The sequence below is a fragment of the Coturnix japonica genome, chromosome 2 (genome assembly GCF_054131305.1).
Source record: "Coturnix japonica strain WE chromosome 2, WE-NBRP24, whole genome shotgun sequence".
In the NCBI taxonomy this organism is placed as follows: Eukaryota; Metazoa; Chordata; class Aves; order Galliformes; family Phasianidae; genus Coturnix; species Coturnix japonica.
In genome coordinates this window covers 115,581,811-115,604,174 of record NC_140664.1, presented here as the reverse complement: position 1 = coordinate 115,604,174, position 22,364 = coordinate 115,581,811, and the positions used below count along the sequence as shown (strand labels likewise).

The window sequence follows — 22,364 nt, the reverse complement described above, 5'->3', positions numbered from 1 at the left end:
CACCATTGCTCATGTTTTAGCCAGATGAGATGAGAAGCAGAAGTAAAAAAAAAAAAAAAATTTGAACTCATGACATTATTTGAGAAAGCTTTCAATATCTAAAGAGGCACTAAGTTATTCAAAAAAGGAAGTACTCAGAATTGCATAAGAACAAAACAAACCCAACCCCAGAAAGCAGAAAGATTGAGCAGAGAGAGCATCTTTCTTTACCACAATTCTGAGATACTGTATACCATGAAGATAATTAATCTTCTCCCTCCACTCCTCCTTCAAGATGTTGTGTAGGAATGTTAAGTACATAAATAAATAAATAAATAGGCTTATATTTGAAGCATGAGTATTTTAACCATGGTTGGAAAGTAGGAAAATTTGTAGTGTTAATGTTATTTTTCATACATTCTAAGTTTTCTAAATTCCTTCTGTAATACTAAGTAATTTGGATAAAATGTCTTTATCTCAATATTATTTAGATAAAGTGTACTGTAGTTAGTAATAACATTTAATTTGGGAAATTAGCAGGGACATATTTGATTTGCTTCTGCCTTCACCTTGCAGTGTTCCCTAGGTATCTGACTGTGGCCACTGGGGGAGGTGGGAAGCAGTTCATAGCTACTACTGCAGCTTTCTACTTGCTTATTCCAAAAGTTCACCTACCAATGGATGAAGAGATGAAGCCAAAAATAGTGTCAAAAAGTAATACTTTTCAAATGCAATGTTGCATATGTTGAATGATTTCTGTTTTTATTGCCAAGTCAGCATGAGCGAATTGCAATATGTACAGTTCACTTTTTTAATTTAAGGAAGTGTACAAGTTGGCTTAGCCGTTTATTTTTTTTTCAGAGTATTAGAACTTTCAGATTATTGTTTACTGAGTTAATGCTAGTTTATTTTCACTTAATCTATATACATTTTAATTTGTATTTAATAAATGTATATATTATACCCTTCTCGTGGTGACCTTATCCCATGAGCTTGTCATTTTGATTTAATTTGAAACCCAGAATTTGTATTATCAGTTTGTTTAGGCTATATGGTTAAAAATATTCAATAAATTAAAAAACAAAAGCACAGACTTTTTAGCTAAAAATATAACAAAAGAACCCATATTTGCTGCTTTTTGACTTGCACATAGTTGTTTTTGTGTTTTTTCCCCCCCCCCTTTTTAAAAGGAACGACTGATAATAAGAGTGATAATATTTGATAATACTGTTTCAAATAATTGGAAATATTACTTTTTTTACCCTACTGTCGCTATCCAACGGGAAAAATTATTGAATCACTTAGATATATTAGTAATGGGATCAAGATGAAAGAGGGTGAACAGATCACTTAATTGAACAAATGAATTCCTGTCCTTATTAACTGCTGTATTTAAGCTGGGAAAGTGTTGCACTTAGAAGCTGGGGAAACGATAAGCTGCTTCCATAAATATTTTTCCACTCTTAAAGCACGTCATTAATAAATTCTATCAAATCGGACCAAGGGTCTGCATCAAGCGGCCTCATCATCCATGTAGTCATGAAGTGAATGTCATCAGAAATCACTGGGCTTGAACACTTATCAACTCAGTGCGATAAAAGGACTGTATTTTTGTTTACACAATAACCTGGAATCCTCATATTAAAAAGTGGCAAATTTTTTTGCCCTTTGCTGTTCCAAGTGTGACACATGTAACAATTATTCATCATTCCATAATGGATCATTTTTATCAGAGTCCTTTGTCTCTTCTATATATATAGAATAAATATTTATGTTTTCTCATTTTTCTGAACTAGGAGATACTGATAGAATAGGTTTGAAGTGTCAACTATAATTCATTGCTTGCAAAGAAAGGCTTTATACTGATACTGTGTGAAAGGAAAAGAATATCTAAATCATTTCAGCAGCAAGCTTATAACCAAGATAATATCAGCATTTTCCTTCTTGAAAATATATCTGCCATAAATTAAAGGAGGTCTTTGGTATTTTATTAAAATGCTTGTGACAAGTTTAACCCCATCTTCAACAAGAATGGATATATGAATACAAAAATCTCTTTTTGAAAAAAAAGTAAAGGTCAAGTGAAAGTTAAAACAAGCTTGCAGCAAACTTCATACCAATTCTGCAGATACTTTACTAGAACACTCAAGAAATTTTGATGCTTATTTAGTATCAGTCTGAAGGTACACATTCTCTGTGGTAGTAAGGTACAAATGTATCATAGGGAACATACATAGAAATGTGATTTTATGGGATATACTCAGGATTTAGGTTTGGAATTCTGCCTAGAAATTTGATAACTGTTTTATTTACAAAATCAGATATTAGAAGACGATTTGAGGATGAATCCTTTATTGTCATAACTAAGACACGTGGAAACTGTCCTTCATGCTGCAATTAATTAGTATGTTAGGAAGATCAACAATGTAAAGATATGTATTTGTGCTTTCTAGTGACATGAATAAACTAAGTAATCTTATAGCATTTGGTGCTGTTAAATTCTGTTTGCATCATGGGATTGATAAGAATGTCATTAATGAGAAACAAAAAATTAATTACTGTGATAAAACAGTAAGGCTTGTTTAATAGTGCATGATCAGTAGCTTGAAAGTTAGTTATAATTTCAATTTTAAAACCTGTAAATATTTTCTGTTTCTATGAACTATGAATTTATTATCAATAACACTCTGAGTGGCATTTACTTTGAAGTGGTCACTTTGCAGAAAAAAAGTGTTACGACTGACTCAATTGGCTTTTATGTTGCACCATCCCATCCTCAAATCAGTGTGCAGGATAAGGGTGATGGACATTCCCTCTACTGTCCATGGAGTATATTTGTATAAGTAAATCATCCAACTTGGAGAGCTCAGACACAAGAATGAGGAATCCAAGTCACGGCATATGAAATTGGCAGCTTTTCTGTGTCAAACGGATGAATGAATTGGTTTGTGCTCTTCACATTTTGTTCAGGACTTCAGGCTTTTCTATTTCAAGGTTATGTTATTCATATATACTGAATTTTTGTCAGTCACTTCATGTGTCCCCCTAGATAACACAGTACTTCAACCTAAACAGCTATCAACAGGTGGATTGAGAACCTCCTTTAACCGGTACATTTAAATGCTTTTAAGAGAAAATCAATGGCATCAACAGCATTTGTATCTAAGCATTCTACACGTTTCATTTATAAACACCATAACAATAGAGGCATTTTTGAGGTCTGGACAGGATACAACAAGTTGTATTTGTCCTTGTTTTGCAGATTCACTGCATCCTTTTATCATATGAAGAATGTTAATAAATTAATAGCAATATAGTCAAGTAGTCAATTGAATTGGTCTATTTTCCAACTATTCTAAGTGAGACTTTAAACTAAATTTTAGAGTAAAATCTTTTCTCAGTTTGTTTGTTTGCTTGTTTTCTAGTCCAAAGGAAGACATCTGATGTTGAAGCTAAACCTTAACTAGGTGAACAAAAAAAAAAAAAAAAATTCAGAATCATAAAACTGAAAAATTATCTGTCTGCTTCTATATAGGTATGCTTTTGGTCACAGAATTAAATCCAAACTAAAGCTTAGAATTCATAGTTTGTTGTTTTTTTCTTTGAATAATAAACCAGAAACATACAGAGATGCTATATGAGGATATGTCTACACTGAACCATGAACTCATAGCTGCTGGAAGTCAGGCTCTTGCATGTCACCAGTTTAGACTGTTATATGCATTTGGCTATGAAGATGCATTCTAGTATCTCAGTTTCCACAGTGCATCTTTTCAGAGCCTCAGTATCCTTTGTTCCAAGAATACAGGTGCACCAGATGAATGGTTTTCATTGGTTGTTTTTCTTTGAAATTGAAGTACTAATAAATGTTTGGTTGTCTTCATCCCTTCCTGAAGTGCTGGGCATATCTGATGCTTGTAGAACCATTATGATGCCTCCAGGGCAGACTGATCAGGCGCACATGAATGCTGCTCCCTTCATAATTTTCAAGTGTGCTGTGACACTTCTGAAGCAAGAAAACTACAGGATCATAATAGTCTTGTAGATTCTAGATGACTGGTGTTGACTTCTGGGTTTCTTCATGAGCATACATATCTTCAGAATGCTCTGTGAGGAGCTTGCCATGCATCATCCAGAACAACAAAGAAAAATAATAATAATAAACCATTAAGAAAGCCCACCATTGATCAGAAATGCAATCATGTTACTCTTTTTTCATGTGTTCCAAAAAGCTGTAAGCCTGTGGCTTAGAAATTGCAGCAAGTCAGCCAGCCAGTCTCATGTAAAGTGTTTTTGAAGCCCAATGGAACAATGGACTTTCTGAAGTGTTAATTTTTATTAGACTGCATATGTCTGAGTGTGCCTTTCTAAGAGCATGAAAAAGGTTGTTAGCTGCAAAATATCTACTCTTTGATTTTGAAGAGCTTGATAGACAACTAGTTACATAAACGTTAATGTAAAAAGCAGAATGATGTGCAAGCCAAGCTATTGAAGAAATGCGGCATTTTAAATGTTTGGACAGGCATAATATTTTGTTGTCAGTTGACTCTTATTCTTTCCTACCATGGGTTATGACATCATATGCCTTAAGAAAAGGAAATTCAATTATGTATTTAACATTTTTGGATTACTGGGAATACGTACATGAAAGCAGAGTGAGCTAATCTATAGAAATTAGTTACAAATTTGTCTTGGCTGCTACAGGTGTGATCACAACCTACTGTATTTCTCAATATCAGCTGAGACAAAGGCTTCTGTTGTCATTATTAGTATCTGAGTCTTTTTTTCAGACTGATGAAATATGAATGTGACAGGTGTTCTAAAATATTTAAAAGTTTGGGTTATGAAACTGGTGTCCAGAAGGGATTGAAGACAGTGGCAGATGTAACAAATTATCAGCAATTAGTCCACTACAACTAGACTTGAGTTCTCTGCTCCAATCCATCCCAACTGCGCTAAAATTTTTGGCAATTCATTCAGCTAGAAAAGACAGGAAGTTGTTTAATTTTTAATGTAGAAATAAAAATAAGGATTAAAAAACTGGGATGGGCAGTGATTAGATACTAGTGAGCAAAGATTTGTGATTTAGACATGGATAAATTTTTACCCAAGGGAGAATTAGAACTGCATTCCAGCAAATGCTGTTATAGGCTACGGAATAGACAGGTCAAGCATTTAAAAATAACCAAACAGAAGTCAAAAAAGACTGAACACAAAGTTGGAGAATACATTACAGTAGTCTCTCTTTTAGAGTAACAAACTGGAGCCTTCTTTGTTTTTCCCCTTAACTTTAATGGTGTTTTGCTTTCCAAGACTTTTAATGTCAGATTTAAAAGGAAAAAAAAAAAAAAAAAGTTCTTTTTGTCAGAAAGCAAACTTGCTGTTAGATATTTCCTTCTAGGAACACCTCCTCAGTCACCCACTTTGACTGCTTCTATAAATGTTAAGCTGTTAGTTCTACCTTGTCCTTGTAAGAGAGATGTTCTTTTAAAAAAGGAAATGGAGCAGAAACAAAGAGAGAAGAACTGTGTCCTAAAGGAACGAACAGCAAGATTTTCAGTTATCCTACGGATCTTCAGAAATTTTCCCCATTAGAGAGATGAGAATTTTGTGAAGTAGACTGTAAAAGCTGGAAGGAAACAAGCCGAGAGATGGTGAAGTGTTTGCCAGAGAGTGAAGGTTTGTATGTGTTGCCAAGGCAGCAAAAGGAAGTAGGAGAGAGTGCAACCTTCAGACATGTTTTGGGCACCTACTTTTGTCTAAAGCTATCAGTTCTAAACAGTCAAGCTGTGTTTCACTTAATGAAACCACCAAGACAAAATAAAAACGTAAGTCCTGACCTCAATCATTCAGAGAAACAGCAAGAAAAAAAGAATCACAAGGATAGCCTGTATTCTTATATAGACTAACAATGTGAATCCTTACCATTAAGTGAGCCTACTAGCTTATTGCTGAAAAGCAATGCAGGAAAAGTGCAGTTCAAGCTAGTTCAAACTTGGAAGGAATCTAGTCAAGAATTATATTTTCCATTTTTGGGGTCTTCTTCATCTTCTTACAGCTTAACTTTGAAGTGTTCTACAAGGGCAGCTCTGAAGTAACGCCTGTTATTTTATTATGTTGGCCCATGATACCAGTGGCAGCTGCTGGTGATACGACAGTAAGGGTTGAACCTTCCTGGCAATATTCCATTACATTTTGTTGCCATGAAGCAGATGGCAGAAGAGGGACATTCTGACAGAATGGTGTCTGTTATTGGAGTTCATATGAAGTGAAGGTGTGTCACCAGATTCCTCCATGTGGGAAACAATGGCACCCGCTGATATTCATCAGTGTTTGCTGAATATTTATGGAGACCGAACAGTGGCACAGTGAGGTGGTGGGTGGTGTGTTTCAGCAGTGGCTGTGAGCACCAGTGGGTCACCTCTGCTGGTTCAGATTTACACAAGTGTGGCATGCAGGCCGTTCATTACTAGTGAAAATGCATAGCTACTGGTGACACCTGTGCTGAAAAATGCTTTGTAGCTCAGATTTTCCTCTGTCAAATAGTATTACTGCGTTCTTTGTATGTGTTGTAGTTTCCATGGAAGTAAATAGCAGGTGTTACTTTTGGAGTGACCTACGTATATATAAGCAAAATCCTTTATATCTTGTGAGAAATTGTGGAACTTATTAAGAAGCAATTCAGCTTTTGGTGGAGTGTAAAACTGACAATTATGGCTATGCAAAATAAACCACATTATAGAAATACTTCACAAATGGTACAAAATACTCCATGGTTCCTTTTTGCCAGTGATATTAAATTAAGAATTTAGCATGCATCCCCCCTGCCCCCCCAATAGAATTAATTTATCTGCTCTAGGTTTTTATTTGTCATGTTTTCCCACTGTGAAGGCAAGTTGGAGAGACACAGTTTAGTGCTGACGGTTGTTGTAATGAGCTGCCAGTGAACTCTGGCAGTCAGTTCACTTACTTTGTGCTTACTGAAGATTCTGATTTGCAAGACTATAATCCATTAGTTTATTTAAATCTGCATTTGGTTTGGGTCTGTATCCCGATTTTGCCCAAGGCATGACTAAGACATGGACCTGCATGATGAGATAAAAGTTTGTCTAGGATTAAAAGATATGGGGCACTGAATGTTGTACATACTATACTTTCATCTTACTTAAGTTGCTTGAAGATAGTTGTGTTTTTATATTTAATTAAATAGCCTCTTGTGAATCTTACTGTTCTGATGTTGGGATGTTGCTTTTTGAGTCATCACTGGATCTGCAGAACTTCTGCAAGGGATACACTATGATGCTGTTTTTCTTGTCCTTTTTTGCCAAGATTTATAGTTGGCAAGCCCCTGGAATCCACAGTTATCTAATGTTACCCAAATTCATGCCTGTGGTAAAGCAGTCTAAGAACAATAAAGTAAACACAGCAATGTTAATTTACTGGGAAATCGGTATTTTATGCAACTGTAAAGTATGTATATGACTTTCCTTAAATGGGCTCCTGGCTGCTGTAGTGTGCTATCTAAGATATGTATAAACAGTTTAGTCTACAAAAAAAATAGGAGATGATACCTGCTCATAAGGAAGCTATTGCTGAATAGGGTGGTTTATTCTCTTGAAGGCTGTTACAATATAGAAATCTAAGCCAAGCAGTTGAGATAAGGATTACAGTCAATTATTGTAACTTTCAGCTGTCTCTTCTTTTTGTCAGACGTAACCTCTTACTTGCCCTTTTGAGTCATATCTGTGTGATAATTGTATGCACTCATAGCTAGTTTTGAAAGCCAGTTTGTATGGAGTATGTGTAGGTTAGAATTCTGTTAATGAGGAACTGACTGTGGGATTGGATTACTGCCTGGGTTAGATTTCCAACACAAAACATTTCCTCTTTCAGTATTTTCACTACATTTTTTAGTCTATATTAAGGTGGAAATTGGATTAAAAGGACAAAGCGTGAAGTCATTTGCTGAAGCAAACAGTGCCAAATTTTGTATAAAAAGATGCTACTGAAAGGACTGCAGGGCTCTCTTCTAATCCACAGAGAATCCCTCCGCCTTTTAGTTTAAGGACTTCATTTTCAAATACAATGCACAAGGGGTACATAAAGCCCTGTTAAACAGTTCATTTTGTGCATTCATCTCTTGTTTGTTTACGGTATTAAAAATGTTGTTTTAGCCTGGAACAATCCCATCCATGCAGAAATCACTTTGTAAATGTAAATACTGTGACAGCTCTGTTCATAGCAAGTGTTTTAACCTCTCAGGCAGTACCAGTTACTCTCTTTCTATAAAGTTTTAAATAAATGAAAGAAAATTATTCATCCTATTTTTCTCAGTGAAAAAAAATATATATATATATATATGTACAGGTTAAAAAATTGTTAAATTGGTACCATATATAATAGTGAGCAATGCTCGCTATTGCTGAAAATGATGTGTTGATAGAGAAATGAATTATGGCTGCTCTTGAGTGGAGGGACTGTTACATGTGAAACTTCTGCTGTCCATTGTGAAAATAGCAAAGTTTGAAATGCAAGCAGAAGTGTTTTGTACCATAAAATTCCCACTATTAATGGTTGTTTACTTTTCCTGGAGATAGAAAATAAGCATCAGAATTTAGAACCAGACTGTTTCTTGCAATATGTACACTCATTTTACATCTTCTATACTGGTTTCAAAAAGAACATATGATGATCTACAGTAGAAAAGTTAATGCTTTTAAAGCTTCCTGTACTTTCAAAATGTAATAACAATGACAGCACTTAGCACTTACATAAATCTTTTCATGCATAAGATTCTATCCTGACATTGGAAGCATTATTATTCACATTTTACCAGTAGGTTCTTTAATGTTCAGTTTCCATGCCTCCTCCTTTCTCCCCAGGCCAAAGAGATGATATAGTAGGAGGACAAACATCAGAGTTTAGCTTGTAGCCAAAGATATCCTCGTCTGAATCTCAGACCTTGCTTTACTCTAGACACATGCTTTATCTTAGTTTCTGTTAGTGACACTCCTATAGATTATACATCCTGTAAGCTAGCTCTGTCCCATTTCCTCCTCCCCCTCCAATGACATCTTCTCAACTTCACATCAGGATTTCACAGCTTGATCTGAACTTGGTTTTCTTCACAAAAGAACAGCTCCACTGACTTACTCCTCAAGTCCCAGTACTATTTCCTTAAAACACATGCAAGAACTAACAGATTTTGTGTGTCTGTTATGTACAGTTAGTTATTTTATAAAGAAATGTAAAATTATCTAGTAGCTCACACACATTTTGGTGACTACTAATTATTTAATTAATTGATTAATTAGTTAATTATTATGTCAATGTATTACACTTCATTAAAATAAACTGCAGAATCTTGGAAAGAGGTAGAGTACCTAACAAACAGAGAATTTATAATCAGTTTAACTGTTTTGAAAGGACAAGGGAAGCAACAGGTAACACTTTTCAGGTTTTCCTTTTAGAGAATCTCTCTCTTGAAAGCTTTTATTGAAATTAAATGATTAAAGATACTTCAGTCCAGTTCCAATGAATACCACTTGACACTAAGGAAAGCTCTGACAAAGGGAAATATCAATTAACAGAGGAAGGGCATGATCCATATTTTATTGTCTATAAAAATAGACAAAATAGACAGCACTTACTGTATTTTCTTAACATTCTTAATTATCATTTTTAAATTGCATTGATATTTGAAGTAATACAATTAGATATCTGTTTCTAAATTTAAATGCTGATTTAAATGGCAGGGCTACCAGCTTTTGAAGTTTCAGTATTATACATTACCTAGGGTATGCCTAGTTAAGACAAAGCATGCAAAGGAATTGAAATTGAAAAAGGAATTATATCAATTGCTGAGTAATATTTGCTACAGGAGATCATGAGCCTGTTTTTTACCACAGATCTTTATTTTCTACTACCTATTCTGCAGTTGCAACTAAGCAAAACAAACAAATATATTAGTATTTTCTACATTCATCCTATAGGTAATACCTGTAGGTGCAGCATTATTATGACAGCAGCTGTTGCACAAAGAACAGAGCAGTAACTACTGAACACTGAGCAGACACCCTTCAGAAACAGTGGACTGGAAGCACTAGGACTTTGGGATAAAATAGTCATCTTAAAATAGCCTCTTCTTCTTAAATACTCATAATTTAATTGCCTTGCTTTGTCTATTTAAATTCAGTATTCTATTCTTAGTAGACGCCGTGTTCTACAATATATTTCATACGTAACTCCACTAAACAGTATTGTTCAGTTCAATGATCAGATGACTTGAATGTAATGATGCATGTATATGTGTTTGCATGTTGGGGTTCTTAATGGTTGAGAAGAGTATTATGTCTTGGAAGCTCTAAGATACAACATAATAGCAGAATGAGGGGGGAGAAAAAACAACAAAAACACCTCCTGAATGAATAGTCTTCTGAGGAGTGAAGTTCAGTATGCTTCAGCCATTTCAACAAATTATATTGTAGCTTCAATGTGTTAAGAAAATGTAGATAAATAATGATTTGTAATGTGAGCTCTGTCGTGAGCACTTTTACCATAAATATGCAAAACACTAATTATTCTAGCCAAATTATCCTAGTTTGGGGAATCTTTTAGGTTATAACTTTTCAGTAATTGAAACACAACAAAATCTTTTTTCTCCCAGTCTTTTAACAGAGTTATATGTGGTGTGCTGGGGGCAGGAAGAGACTGTTGTCAAGTGTCATCAAGAGGGTTTTGATTTACTGAACTGAAACAATACTAGATTTAACAGAAGAAAATGTACTACAAACCAATAAATATCAGTAGAATGAAGGTTTTGGAAGGATTTCAGAGGATGTTTCGAGGCAGGTCCTCTCAGATCAGATTCTTCAAGGTTCATTTTGATTATAGTGTTACCTTAAAAGGTTGGGCTTTGCATTACATCCAGTAGGAAGAGTTTCATCAGATTATAGTTTTACAAAACTTCAGTGAAACATCATTAATATCATGACAAATCAAAAATCCCTCAGAGTATCCACTGAATTAAATATCATTTGGCTTTAGAACCACCAGTGGTTTAACAACTGATGGCCAACTCAGCCTTACCACACTGCCCTCCCACTCCTCCCCCCTTGAAGAATGGGGAGAAAATGTGCTGAAAAAAGGCAAACAGGACAGTTGAATTAAAGGAAAAGAAAACAGTAATGACAACAACAAAGTTATCACAGAAGCAAAAGAAGAAAACAGTTATTCTCTACTTCCCTTCAGGAAACAATGTTTTGCCACTTCTTGAGAAACAGGACTTGAATTGCTGGGGGAGACCAATACTTTCATTATTGAGAACTCGCCGCTTTCTCATTCACATCCCTTTTTCCCTTTCCCAGCTTTTATTTCTGAACATGACTCCATATAGCAAGGAATATCCCTCTGGTCTGTCTGGATCAGCTGCCCTCACTCTGTGACATCCCCAGCTCTTGCTCACCCCCAGCCCAATGGCTCAGGTTGAGGAACCAGCCTTGGTGCCATGCCAGCACTGCTTGCCAGCAGCCATAATATTAGTGCTGCTTTCGATACACATGCAGAGCAGAGCACTGTATTGGCTGCTATGGGAAAATTCAGTTCCATCACAGCTGGAGCCAGTGTCAAACCCCACCTGGAAATGCAAAGACTCCAGCTGGAAATTTAAAGTGGAGCTTGAAGAGAATTCATTCTACTGCTAAGCATAATATATTAATCTTATATTTAGAAACTGATCCGTTTGAAAATACTGAAACATGAGTTTATTATGTTACAGTTTTGATTCAACTTTTGCTATGTGTTTATTATCTATGTGTATACCTTTGATGCTTCAGATACAGCTGAGGTGCTCCTTTGTATGAAACAGGACTGTACATGCATCATTACAGAATCAGAACAGTAAATGCTACCTTCAGTACAGAAATAAAGTCAAAATATAACAACAAATTTACAAATCTGTCCTTTCTGTCAAGCAAACTGAATCCCAATTTCTGTACCATAGACTTCTTGCCACATTTGATCTGAGGTCCATAGCATTAATGTTTGAGTCTTACTGTGTAATTAAAAGAATGAACATATGTTTCATAAAGGAATAATTTTGACTTTTAGGAAGGTCCATAATGCCAATGTCAATTCAGATTAAATTAATTATAACTGTAGGGTAAGCATAGGTCTTCCATGAGGGACTTACCTCTACTGGTAGTGTGAAGATGTGGATCAGATCCTGGACTACAGCGCACTTCTGGGGATTATATTTAATTGATGTTGAAATCACTGTAAAATTTGGCTTATTATAATTGTTAAATTCTAAATTTAATCCTTTTATTGATATTGTGGTAAAATATGCATTTCCTTTTTACTAAACACCGCATGTGTGGGGGCCAAAAGAATGGTAAAAAGAAGCAGATTTTCTGCTTTTGCCATGCAGAATTTATTCTGTCAAGTAATTTGATTATAAATGTAAAGACTGTTGTATAAATAATACACATTAAATAAATTAATAACATAATACTGGAAATCTATTGCAGTGTTTGATGAAACTGTAAGTCATTAACATAACTGGATGTATTCATGTCACTAGAGGTTTGAACGTCCCTTTGTTTTTGCGGGACCTATGAAAAGCAATTGTGTTTAAAAACTAAAAAGTAAAAATCCTCTTCCAGGTCTGATTTCTTTGTCAGTGGCACAGGTGTTATTTGTTGCCATAGCTAATCCTGCTGCCTACATACAGAGCTTATTCTATTTCTATAATGTATTATTGGCAATTTAATGTCATTAAAAGTAGGCATTATAACAAAGGCATTTATAACATTATACAAAGGCATTTTCACAACATTTTTTAATAGTGCTTTTTGTAAAATAGATGAGTAAGATACAGGTATTTGCTCTGTTGTCCAGCTGGCCATGTTATCGTATTAACTCCATTGAAAGATCCATCTTTTGTGCCTTGAGCCTGAACAAAATCTCATGGCTGTACTCAGGTGAAGTGCTCTGCTGAAATATAAAATAAAAAAGAGACAGATTTCTGAATTGTTAGTTATCACATTATAGAAATGTTTTCATGAATTCCCAATTTATAATACTGCAGCAGACTTTTAAAAATAAATTTCCTTTAGTCATAAGGAGAAAACTTTTGTTGTGCTTTTTACAGTAATTTAATTAAGCATTTCCTATAAGTTCATTTCAGTATCTATCATGGCTCACTAAGGTTAGAATTCAGAATAGAATGGTAGATTAATTGCCCTTTGTCATAGATAAAATAGGAATCCTAAATATGCAGAGTCATGAAATTTGTGTTCCTCAATTGCTTATTCAATGCTTTGGAAATCTGAATCAAGAAATACTGAAAAAGAGGGCCAACGGTTGTTAAATGTAGCGAGTAACACAGATTTTGAACTTTACTTAATGAACCGAGTGTTTATTACTATGAAATAAATGCACCATTTAAAGAATTATGGTGGAAATGTAAAACATTAAAACTCTAATTAATTTTGATCAGAAGCATGCAATGCACTCATCTTTCCTAAAACATTTTCATTAAAGTTGAAATTTTCTTTGTTATTGAGATAAATGTATTCCTTTCACACAACAGTTCTCTTTTTCTGTTCAAATCATGTACATCATGGATATTTAGTGTGGTATATTTGACTCTAGGCTGTAGTTTGCAAAAGCATTTTTGTGGAAGTCGTTTGTGCCTGGGTTTCTGTTATATGTTTTAGATCACTTTGGGAACAAATAATGTTTGGAACCCTTGATCAAAGACTGTGTACACCCAAACTTATTTGTGAAAAAAATAGTTAAAGCATGGAAAAAAATCTTCAAATATCAGTCAGTAATCCATGTGTAGAGCCTAACAATTGAACAGCAGAAAAAAAAAAGCAACAAAACAAACAGACAAACAAAAACCAATAAGAAAACCTTTTATTTCTTTGCTTGTTATTGCACTGCACATAGAAATAAAAATGTTTAAAAGAACTGCTCGTTCCTCACCGCTGAGAACCTTTTGTCCTCATGTCGCTGCTGTAAGAAAATGCTATTTTAATCCTTAACATCAAAAAGTTTTGCTTCCTATAATTTGGTAAACAAATACAGTAAATATGGCAGGAATTTAACAGTAGATATTGAAAATAATCTTGATTTGATAAGAATAGGCATTTCTAGGGTATGGAGTTTTCTGTAGTAGTGAGTGTATATATACAGTGGAACTTTTAAATTCATAATTCATGAAAATAATGATTACATTATGAAAATGCTATTGTGATTAGCATCTGTATGTTTATTTATGCACAGATGTAAGTGGTATAATTGAGCAACAAATCTGCCTTAGAAAGGATCTTAATCATGATGAGGTCAGATATAAAAGACAGGAATAAGAGATGAGCATGCATCTTACGACAGGAGTGGAGATTAAGGAAGCCTGTCCTTTCAGGTACAGGCACAGTACAATCAATCCCCTTGAAATAGCTTTCCAGCTATTTCACTGTTGATATTTCAGGCTTGTAATATTTAGCTTTTATAGATACAGTGTGAAGTTCATAAACCAAAATCTTTAAAGATTCAATTTGTTTAAAAAGGAGACGTTTTCCTGTACTTTTCTTCAAGGAGAACCAGCTGAACTTGTAAAACAATGGTTTGGTTTCAAACACCACCTGCCCTGAAGAGCATCCCAACTGGAGTGGCAGACAGCCAAAAGGGCCACTCAGTGGAATGGTTGCCTCCTAAAAAGGAGAGAAACAGATGGAGGATTGGAAATCTGGCATAAAATTCCACTTCTGTGCTAAACGTTAAATGCAATTCTGCTGCAAGGACTCTTGCGATGCTACATTTTTCTGTATAATAATTCTGTATAATCAGAATTAGAAACAAGGAGATAGAAAATACAAAACACTGACAACCATTTCCAAAAGCCTTCAAGTTCTTGTACAAGTTAAAGGAAAGAGGCTGTGATAAGCACGCAGCTGCTTATATCTTCTGAAGGGAAGCTGGAGTGTCAGAGGTTCTCCTGGTCTTGCATTGCCACCTAGAGTGCAGAGCCTTGCACTGCTTCGTGAAAGGACCACCCCCCACCCCCGGCAGTTCCAGTTGCAGTATTTACAACAAAATGGGATGGGGAACTGCTTCCAGTTTATTGATGTCATGTTTACTTACATTATAATGCTTAGCTCGTTGATACCCTCCATTTTTTAATGTTAGCAGATCAGCAGAGACTTTGTCGTAGGAACTTCGTGGGGTTTAGCAGTAAGAATTAATGGAGATGGCACATTAAAAGGTACGACTGTCAGCTTGCCAGTGGTCCCAGAGGGTGCATTTTCTTGATGGCTGCTTCAGAATACTTCATGAAGCAAATGTCAAACTTGTCGAGGCTGTCAGTATGAAAATGATCCATGCAGCAAGGGTCTCCTTTTCCTGGGAAACAAACAGCTGCCTTATCACTGCAGGGCTGCACTGACAGAAAACTGTCATCCACCATGAGAAATATATATTTGCTCCTAATATCCTTTTGTAAAGAAGTGTTCCAGTTGTACTCCGTATTTTTGCACCACTCTTTGTAAGGCTTGTCAGCAATACGTTTGAAGCACATAGCACAGGCTTTGGAAGAAAAATAACTTTTGATTTAGTGTTGGTTGCTCACCTTTTGCTGATTTAACACAGAGGCTGACTTAAGACTCAGTTTATAGTCCTGCAAACTCTTTTTTTCCTCCACATTCAGCCTATTGCACAGGAAAGCAAGAACTAAACTTACACAAAGAAAAGCTGTCGTAGGTTCTAAAGTCCCTTTTCCCTGATGTATTTTTAAAGAGTTCATAATTTTTACCTATTTCCAGTTAGCGTTTTGCTCGCTAGAATCTGTGAGGTAGGTGATGAAATACCTCTTGTCTGGACTGAGGGTTTAAAAATGCTAGTGTGCAAAGATCTTCTCAATGAGATACGACCTGCAATATCTATGAACTGTCACATTTTGATTGTAAGTAGTGATTTTTCTTGTATTTATGAATTAGCCAATATTAGGAATGATAGTTAGCAAGTATTTAGGGTGATTGCTTTCCACCTACCTGAGTGTGGAAAACTGCTGCCCTGAGAGGAGTCTAGTCTCTGCTTTATGCTAGCAGCAGAGACCTTTCTGGTGGTGTCTCAGGCACTCAAGCAATTTGGAGCTTGCGTGAGGTTTGTGATGCGACCAAAGAAAGCGTACAGACTGCAATTTGGAGGACATGGTCCATAATAGAGACCAGGTCTTCTGACCGTGTTCTCAATGAGGAACATTCTTTATTCTTCTGGATTCTACAGGATAATTATTTTTATTATACTTGAGTATACAACAAAATATTTTTCTAGTCATTATTTGCTGACAAATGTTTCAAGACTTTATTTTTAGAGTTTGAAGTACTTAATGTTTCTTGTGACCAACTGCACAACCTCAATGAAGCTTATTATACAGGTCGTGTTACAGGTCTTTGGGGTTAAGTTAATATGAAAAGTGGTAGTGTCTGAATTTGTTTGTGAGTGTTTTTGAGATGGTATTTCTAATTTATTTAGTAGCATGGAGAACTCCTCAGTCATGTCTTGATGTAGTAGCATACTTTTATGTTGGTCATTTTCTAACTTACTCAGATGTTTGTTTCCATCATACCGCATTTATTAAATTTATAACATAGCTTAAACTTCACACAGGACAAAAACAATAACTTCATTTTATTGATTATTCCTTTTGTAGTAGAACTTTAGAAATTGCAGATGTGATGTAATGCACAGATCTGTGAAACTGTGCATTTCCTAGCACAGTTACGTGATATGTTCTGTGTACAGAATACTGTCAGATTCCCTGTAGAGTTAAGAACTGTCTCATTCACTGTTGTCTTCCAGAATTCATGTAAGTAACCAATGAAATAAAAAGAAACTCTGTTTCTCGGAGGGAGGAGTTGTTTGTTTTTATGTCAAGATTTGTCTACAAGGGAATATTCTGGAATAACTACTATAAAAATAACTTTCCACGTGGGGCTTCTTGTTCTCTGCTTTGAGCATAATTTGTAGTTGACCTTCAACATGCTTACAAAGGGGATGAAGTAATATGACCAAATCACACTCTCTCAAGTGTCAAATCAAAATTTTCAGAAGTTGGAACATGAAAGTCAGCCACATCCCCCCAGTTTTTTGCCACCTAAACACATCTAAATTTCAAAATATTCCATTTATCTTTAGAAGAGGTACTAAATGCTCAGTACACTCATAATTCACAACATTTATTTAGGTGGCAGACTGTGGGCTCTGAGTTTTAAATTCTTGGTCCTGTTCCGGTACTGTGATCCACTAATGCTCAGCTAACAGATGTAGACTAAGTAGCATGAACCAACAGATGCTCACAGGGCATTTGAAATCATCTGTAGGACATCGAAAGGATCTTATCCAGTTCCATAAAGACCACTTAGAAATCAGCTGGTTTGGAAAGTCTCCCCTCATGAGATGTGCAGCAGCAGTGCTTTTTAAAGCCATTAGTTCTTCTCCTCGTCACTGTTATTTTTGCAAATTTGAAAGAACAATTCCAGACTAGTAAACTTAATTCATTTCAACATGAAAATATCCTTTGGGTTCTTGAATTCACTTTTTCAGTGAGACAAGTGATAGTCTCAATAGTAATAACATCTTGAGGGATTCACTTCTCTTTACTACTGTTACAAATCTCCAGATGTGTTGGTGCATACTTTATGTGAGTGTATTCAAAATCCACTTAATGTTTGAACTGACAGTTGGCTGTAGTCAGAAAAGATATCAAGAGGAGTTTGACTTGTGACATCTGCTAGCAAAATCTACTTTGATGGTTTAACATTTTAACAACAAAAGATCTGTTCTGTTTCAGGATTCTTAGGGCAGAAAGCACTAGTCAGTAGAGTCATAGGGTGACCAGAAGCAAAGTAAATAATAATGTAAAATAGAGATGTGAGATACTAACAGAAATGTGAACTGAATTTTGTCAAACAGAAACTGGAGTTCAGTGTTTCACCTACACATTCATTAATATTTAAACCAGTAATAGCAACTTTACACACCACTATCAACAACTATTTTAACTAACAACAAAAATAAAAGATTTTCCTTTTCTTTCCTTCAGAATTTAAAGCTTTATAATGGTAAGTGGTAATCAGTAAAACAAATATATTATATATATTTAATCTTCAGTCAGCCACCATTTCTTTATAATTAGGTACATAGACTAGTTAGCTGAAAATTCAAACATTTTTAGTGACACTGGAAACTCCAATTTAGTATTGTATATGCTATCATTGGGATTCCTTGAGTTAAGAAGAATAAAAATTACTTAGAAACTTGGCATTGTCACTAAACTGAAGGAACAGTAAGACTTTTCACCTTGAAATATGGTCAGTGTATACACTCTATATTGCCAGTACAAGTCCTTCCCAAGTTTACTTACTGACAGTGATGTTGCTTTTCTTATATATCATGAGATCATATCTGAAAATGTTCCGATAATTTTCAGTAATCAGCGAATTGGTTTTCAGGCCACCACCATCACTTTTTTTTTTTTTTTTTTTTCCTGGCAGAAAGCAGAATGGGAATCAGAATTGTTAGCTCATACTTTCCTGTGTCCCCCACCAGTCTCTTTTGTCCTGACACTGTTGTTCATGTGGTAATGTACAGATCAGGGAACTGATCTGGATGAAGATTCATGTAACAAAGAGAATATTTTCTCCCTTTGTGAATGCATACTGTAAGAAAGATGAACCATCTTTCATTTTGCACAAATTACCCATCTTTGGAGATTCTAAGCTCTGATTTCCATTTCAAAATAATACGTGATGCTTTCTGTTCTTAGAAAATGGAGATGGGGTAAAAGTGCCTCTACAAAAAGCTGAGATATCCGATGCAGAGCATGTTCAGAAAGCTTTTGTAGCTTTCTTTTTCCAAAAAAGCATCAAAATAACAAAAAAACAAGATAACATCCAGGGCCCTTGATGACTTGAATGTACTAGTCTGCCCACATAAATCCAATTTATACTCATGTACATTTTACTGGTTTAAATACATTTTACCTGGTTGAAGCAGCAGGAAATGAACAAAAGAAAGGGCACCGATTCTGCAAAATATCCCAAAGCAGATGCTTCTGTCTTTAGAATTCGTGCAGAGCAAAACCTAGACTTCCTTTAACCAGCCAACCATTGTTTCTGCTTCTAAGAAAAAATGATGCACTGCAGCTGCTACTGTAAACTAGGAAATCTGCCAGATAGCAAGCATGACCTTAGAGCAGAAAATTAAAACGTTTCAAGTCTATACAAAGCTACTTTCTATTATAAAATCTTTTTCAATGGATAAAACATTTTTGTCCCAAAAAATAGGCCCAGGAAGCTAATGTCAGTTTTATATCCCTTTGCCCGCCTGTAGTGAAGACAAGGCCCAGGTCTTTTTCTCTGTAGTCTGAAATTTCTGCATGCTTCCTTTACAAGTGGAACCCCTAAACGCCAACTCAAGTGTGCTGGGAAAGATTGACCATGTAGGGCTTACCTTGCCTGTATGAAGGAGGAGGACACAGACACTGCAATAACAGCAGGTTATGTGCTAGAGAGGTGAATTGGTTGGCATTGAGGTCAGCAGAAATACAACTTCTATAGGTAATGACCTTCAGAAACATACCGACTTGCTGTTCCTTTGTTAACAAGCCTGACCTGAAGGAACCTTGCTGCTTTTTTGTTGCTGTTTTTTTTTTCTGCTTTTTTATTCAACATTTGCTGTATTCTTTATTTTCTATAAGCAGGCATCTGAGCTTAGCTACACATTGCTCCTTGGTTGTTTCTATGGGTGCACTGTACATCACACTCTTTTAAATATATGCTACATTTGTAATTTCTACAAATCAATAAACTTAGGTTTCACACGTGTGTATAGATGTTTTCACACCCAAACTAGAAAAACAGAGGTCACTAAGTGTTTTAAAGATAATTGAAGATATGTCAATCCAGGACGTTAAGAAGAAAGCGTTTAGCCTTAAGTAGTCAGTTGTGAAAATGTTTCTCGGTGCCTACTCTATTCTGGAAGGGAAAAAGATTTGGAACTATCACAGAATCACAGAATGGCCTGGGTTGCAAGGAACCTCAAGGATCTTGAGTCTCCAACCCCCCTGCCACAGGCAGAGACACCAACCTCCATATTTAATGCTGGACCAGGCTACCCAGGGCCCCATCCAACCTAGCCTTGAACACTTCCAGGGATGGGGCATCCACAAGCTCTCTGGGCAGCCTGTTGCAATACCTTACCAAACTAAAATGATTAGGGGCATACCTTTCTTTAATAGAACAATGAGCTATTCAATTTTACTCTAATGTTGTGTAACATATTATGACACAATGTTTTTTAATAAGATTTTCTGGTCCTATTCTATTTTGTGAAGTTCATGTGATCTTCCTCTATGTTTTGTATCTCTGAATCTTTATTATAATTATCCTTACAAAACACTCTTTGATGTAATGAAAGGAACACTAGGATTCAAGATTTGCATAGAAGAATGAAGTTGCTGATTTAATGCAGGAAACTACACCCTTGGATCCTGGGTCCCATCCAACATCCCTGACATATCTCTTTCTCAAATATTGACTATTGAAGACTGGTGTTACAGCAATCAGAATATTTTTTCACTCCCAAACATCTGTTTGTTTGCTTTTTTTTAAAGTTTCCAAAGTGAGAAAAGTTCTCTGTATGTTATTGTGAATTAAATAGAGGCAGGAAAACTGGCCATACTTTGAATGTATGACAATGGCTGTTTTTGATGTGATGATGGCTTGCAAGTTGCCCTATGAAATAATTTTCTCAGACTTCTTTAATTTATATTTTGGAAGTCACAGTTTTGTACTGGACACAAAATAATACGAGTTCCTATGGAAATGGTCTTTATGATGTCACTTCATTTTTTCAGCATGATCCAGCTAAACCCATCATGAATTATGAGCCCAACTCTTGGAGTTGAAGCTGTAGAATATTGTAAGCATGCTGCTGCCTGACATGCTCATGTTTCCTATTTTAGACCTGACTGATCTTCAGATAACATATGGTGGTACAAGTAATTGGAAAATTGGCAGACCTGTCAAGAAAATATGCTAGATGGGACAAAAATACGATGCTGCAGCACATAAAGTGTCGCTGAAGTGAAATTTACTGTCTTTTATCAAAGGGTGAACTAAACGTATCTGGTCTCAAAAAAATGAAACATTTTTCAATGGCAGATGCTTTTCAAAAGTAATTTTTAGAACAATGATGAAAGTTCTTGCATTTGAAAATAATTTAGTGGAAACCTCTTGTCAAGAACAAAGGAAAGGTGTGAAGTACTGTCTGCTGCAAACTGTGTGGGTTTTAGTAATTTCTTTGTGTAACCAACCTGCAGATTGGTCATGGCTATAACTGAGACTTTTACTTCTTAAATTATTCTTCTACTGTGAATGTAGATGATTAGTCTTATTTATATTTTGAGTGTTTTTATTTCAGCTATTGAGCAGAAACAAATGATTGAATACATGATGTTATTTGCTTATTTTTATACTTGTTGGTGAAGAGAAGGATGGCAGAAGTATGTACAGAACCCTATGCATATGCATAAGTATTAAAAGTGTGCTTCAGTAAATTGATTAATGTTTGGGTTTTCATTTTCTTTTACAGGAAGATGAAAATGAAGCTGAGGCTGAAAATCCATCTCAGGAACTGAATTTGGAACAGAAAAAATCAAAAAAATAGGGGATTGCTGTTCTTGTTTTAAATATTTGCAAGTTGTGTAACAGTGATTATAGTTTCTCATTGTAAAATTAACAATAAAGTTCTCAATAAAGTCACTGAAATTTAAATTCATTTTACACTGGGAAATTAATTACGTAGCTCCTGGTGATGTTTGTGATTATATTAAAAGCTGAATTATCAGAACTGAGCACCATACCAATGAATTCTAAAAGCTTTTTGAACATGGTAAAGAAAGCTGATGGATCACTGAAAACATCACTAAAAACACGTAGTGAGCAAACAGTACATTATTATTTTACTTTTTTTTTTTTTTTTTAATTACACCATGTAATATTATTATTACTGGATAGTTATAAGTGAGACACATTTTGGTATTTCTGAGCAAAAGCTTTGATACTGATAAGTCAGATCTATGTTATGTGCTGAAGTTCTGAAATTTCTTCTGAACAGTGGTTAAAATAAGCATGGCTGGGGATTGGATGAAGGCAATGATTTTGTGGTTTATACAATATGTTTTCATATATAATTAGTTTTACGTGCTTTTGCCGTCTGTGACTTCTAAGTTATTTCATATGGTATCATCATTTTCCTCCTTGTAAAATTTTTCCGTCTTCACACAATCTTAGTTTTTTAATGAATGCCACATTTTTGTC

At 35.3% G+C, this 22,364-nt stretch overlaps 1 protein-coding gene across 1 annotated transcript in view; it reads left to right on the top strand.

Moving 5' to 3' along the window:
• The window catches only part of PHF14 (PHD finger protein 14), a gene marked incomplete at its 5' end in the record, with an annotated part of 150,505 nt that extends 128,687 nt beyond the window's left edge, over window positions 1-21,818 (top strand). The window contains 1 exon segment of the mRNA XM_015853571.3: window positions 21,637-21,818. Within this exon segment, the coding sequence (XP_015709057.2) occupies window positions 21,637-21,711 (75 nt within the window).
• Between the last annotated feature and the right edge of the window lie 546 nt (window positions 21,819-22,364).